Below are 2,500 nucleotides of genomic sequence, written 5' to 3'. Positions count from 1 at the left end.
AGAAGAGCAATCCGCTGATCCCAAAATCATCCTGCAGTTGTCCTCATGCAACGTGGCATTTCGACACTCACGAAGTCGCACGTAAAATATATACACGTTCGGCGTGAGGGCGATTCTCGGCGCTGGGTCTCGAGGGCGAAGGGTCGCGGGCGTCTGTCTCTCCTCCAGCCCATGGGCGTGGTGGGCATCATCTCACCTCATGGGCGTGGAGCCAAGGGCGCGCGACCCTCCTTCCCCCCTGCATCTCACGGGCGTGGCGGCGAGGGCGTGTGGGGGGCAGGCCGGGCCACCATGCCACCGCCGCTCGACGACCCGCCGCCCACCGCCGAGCTGCTGGACACGGGCGCGGGCGTGGGCGAGGAGGCTGCGCTGTGGGCGTGGGCGTGGGGTGGCAGGAGGGAGGAGGTGAGGGAGGAGAGGGACGACGAGAGGGAGGAGAGGGAAGCCGGGGAGAGGGCGGAGAGCTGGGGGAGGTGCGGGAGGGAGGACAGGGCCGGGTTCGCCCCGCCGGAGTGGGGGGGAGGGCACAGGTAAGGGTAGTAGCAGTAGGGGGGGATGCCCAGCGAGCCCAGCGAGCCTAAGGAGCCGAGGGAGCTGAGGGTGCTGAGGGTGCTGAGCGAGGGGAGGAGGAGGGGCGGGCGGGGGAGGCCCTCCTCAGGCCCCAGGAGCAGCTGGTCGTCTCGCATCAGCACCTGAGGAAAGACGCCGGTCAGTCGGGGGGAGGGGGGAGGGGGGGATGGCGATGATGTGGGGGGGACGTCAAGGCTAAGATGTTGTGTGTGTGTGGGTGGGTGGGTGTAGGGGGGGGGTGATGTCTGAATGGTGACCTCATGACAATGTTATCTCATAATGGTGTGATGGTGATGTCAGAAACGCGTGCTGCTCTGATGGCCATTACATAATGATGTGTCCTGCCATTATGATGTGTTTCTGATATTTTCATGACACGAGGATATTACAACGAACTCAGGACTGATGATGGTGATGATGCAACGATATCGTAATTATGTGAAAGAAATAATAACAAAAAAGGGAGAAAAAAACGTCAATCAAAATAATACATTCACAAAAGAAATAAGATTAGTTAGAATGAGAAAAAGTGTCCTCACACAGCCATACACAGTCAAAAACATCCCCTACATTAACTAATTAAATTCCCACAAAAACGGCATAACCAGAAAAAAAACCTAAATCTATCAAAAAGATAGATAGAGAGAGAGAAATGGTTAAAAAAGAAAAAAATACACGGTCCGCACACACGCACCCATGCATACACATACGCGCGCGAGCACACAATTACGTACACACGTGGTACCTCACCCCCCCCCCCCCCACCACCATCCCTCCCTATAAAACAGCTGTTGGTGTAGCGCGGCGGTGAACTCAGCAACCTCACTGTGATCTGTGATTTTTTTTCATCAGGAGTCTTCGAAAGGGTCATGCGATCGTCATGGACTGTGGGTTTGGTGAGGGAGGCGAGGGGCGGGGAGAGGGAGGGTGAGGGAGAGGCAGAGAAGAGCGAGGGTGAGGGAGGGACAGGGAAGAGGGAGAGTGAGGGAGGGGCAGGGAGGTTGGATGTGTACAAGTACAGACATATACTGTATACACATACATGCATCTCTTCATGAATCTGTCTATCTATCCACCTGTTTGTCTCTGTCTGTCTGCCTGTCTATCTATCTGTCTATCTGTCTATCTCTCTCTCTATCCATCTATCTATCTATCTACATATATATAAACGTACGTATGTACACACACACACACACACACACACACACACACACAAACACACACAAACACACACACACACACACACACACACACACACACACACACAAACACACCCACACACACACACACACACACACACACACACACACACACACACACACACACACACACACACACACACACACACGCATCCTCCCCCCTATGACTCCCCTCTGATTCTCACCTTGACAGCAACCCGGCGGCCAGACGACGGCGGTTCACACGCTGACAGCTGCTTCCTCTTGGTCTTGTAGCGGCGGTTCTGGAACCAGATCTTGACCTGCAGAGACGAGAGAGAGAGAGGGGAACGTTAGTTTAGAATGGCTCATGTTAATCATGTGATCGGCGTGACAGAATAAGAGATAGATAGATAGACGGATAGACAGACAGACAGGCAGAGAGAGAGAGAGAGAAAGAGAGAGAGAGAAAGAGAGAGAGAGTGAGAGAGAGAGAGAGAGAGAGAGAGAGAGAGAGAAGAGAGAGAGAGAGAGAGAGAGAGAGAGAGAGAGAGAGAGAGAGAGAGATATATGTATATATATATATATATATATATATATATATATATATATATATATATATATATATATATATAGAGAGAGAGAGAGAGAGAGAGAGAGAGAGAGAGAGAGAGAGAGCGAGAGAGCGAGATGACGATGAAAAATCAAAGAAAAGAATTCGGGAAAAGCCAAGCTCTTTTCTCGCCGCCGCCGACCAGCTTAATCTCCGACAT

At 52.4% G+C, this 2,500-nt stretch overlaps 1 protein-coding gene across 1 annotated transcript in view; it reads right to left on the bottom strand.

Moving 5' to 3' along the window:
• The window catches only part of LOC119579570 (homeobox protein Nkx-3.2-like), an 11,544-nt gene that overhangs the window by 1,433 nt on the left and 7,611 nt on the right, over nt 1-2,500 (bottom strand). Inside the window, exons 3-4 of the mRNA XM_037927488.1 lie at nt 1,955-2,050; nt 1-692 (exon numbers count right to left, since the gene is read on the bottom strand). The exon at nt 1-692 is cut by the window's left edge and continues 1,433 nt beyond it. Coding sequence (XP_037783416.1) covers nt 246-692; nt 1,955-2,050 — 543 coding nt within the window. The 3' untranslated portion in view covers nt 1-245. The remainder of the gene's footprint in view (nt 693-1,954; nt 2,051-2,500) is intronic.

This window comes from Penaeus monodon, chromosome 12 (assembly GCF_015228065.2).
Source record: "Penaeus monodon isolate SGIC_2016 chromosome 12, NSTDA_Pmon_1, whole genome shotgun sequence".
Classification (NCBI taxonomy): Eukaryota; Metazoa; Arthropoda; class Malacostraca; order Decapoda; family Penaeidae; genus Penaeus; species Penaeus monodon.
Note: the sequence above shows the minus strand (reverse complement) of the source record. Positions and strands in the feature narration are given on the sequence as shown.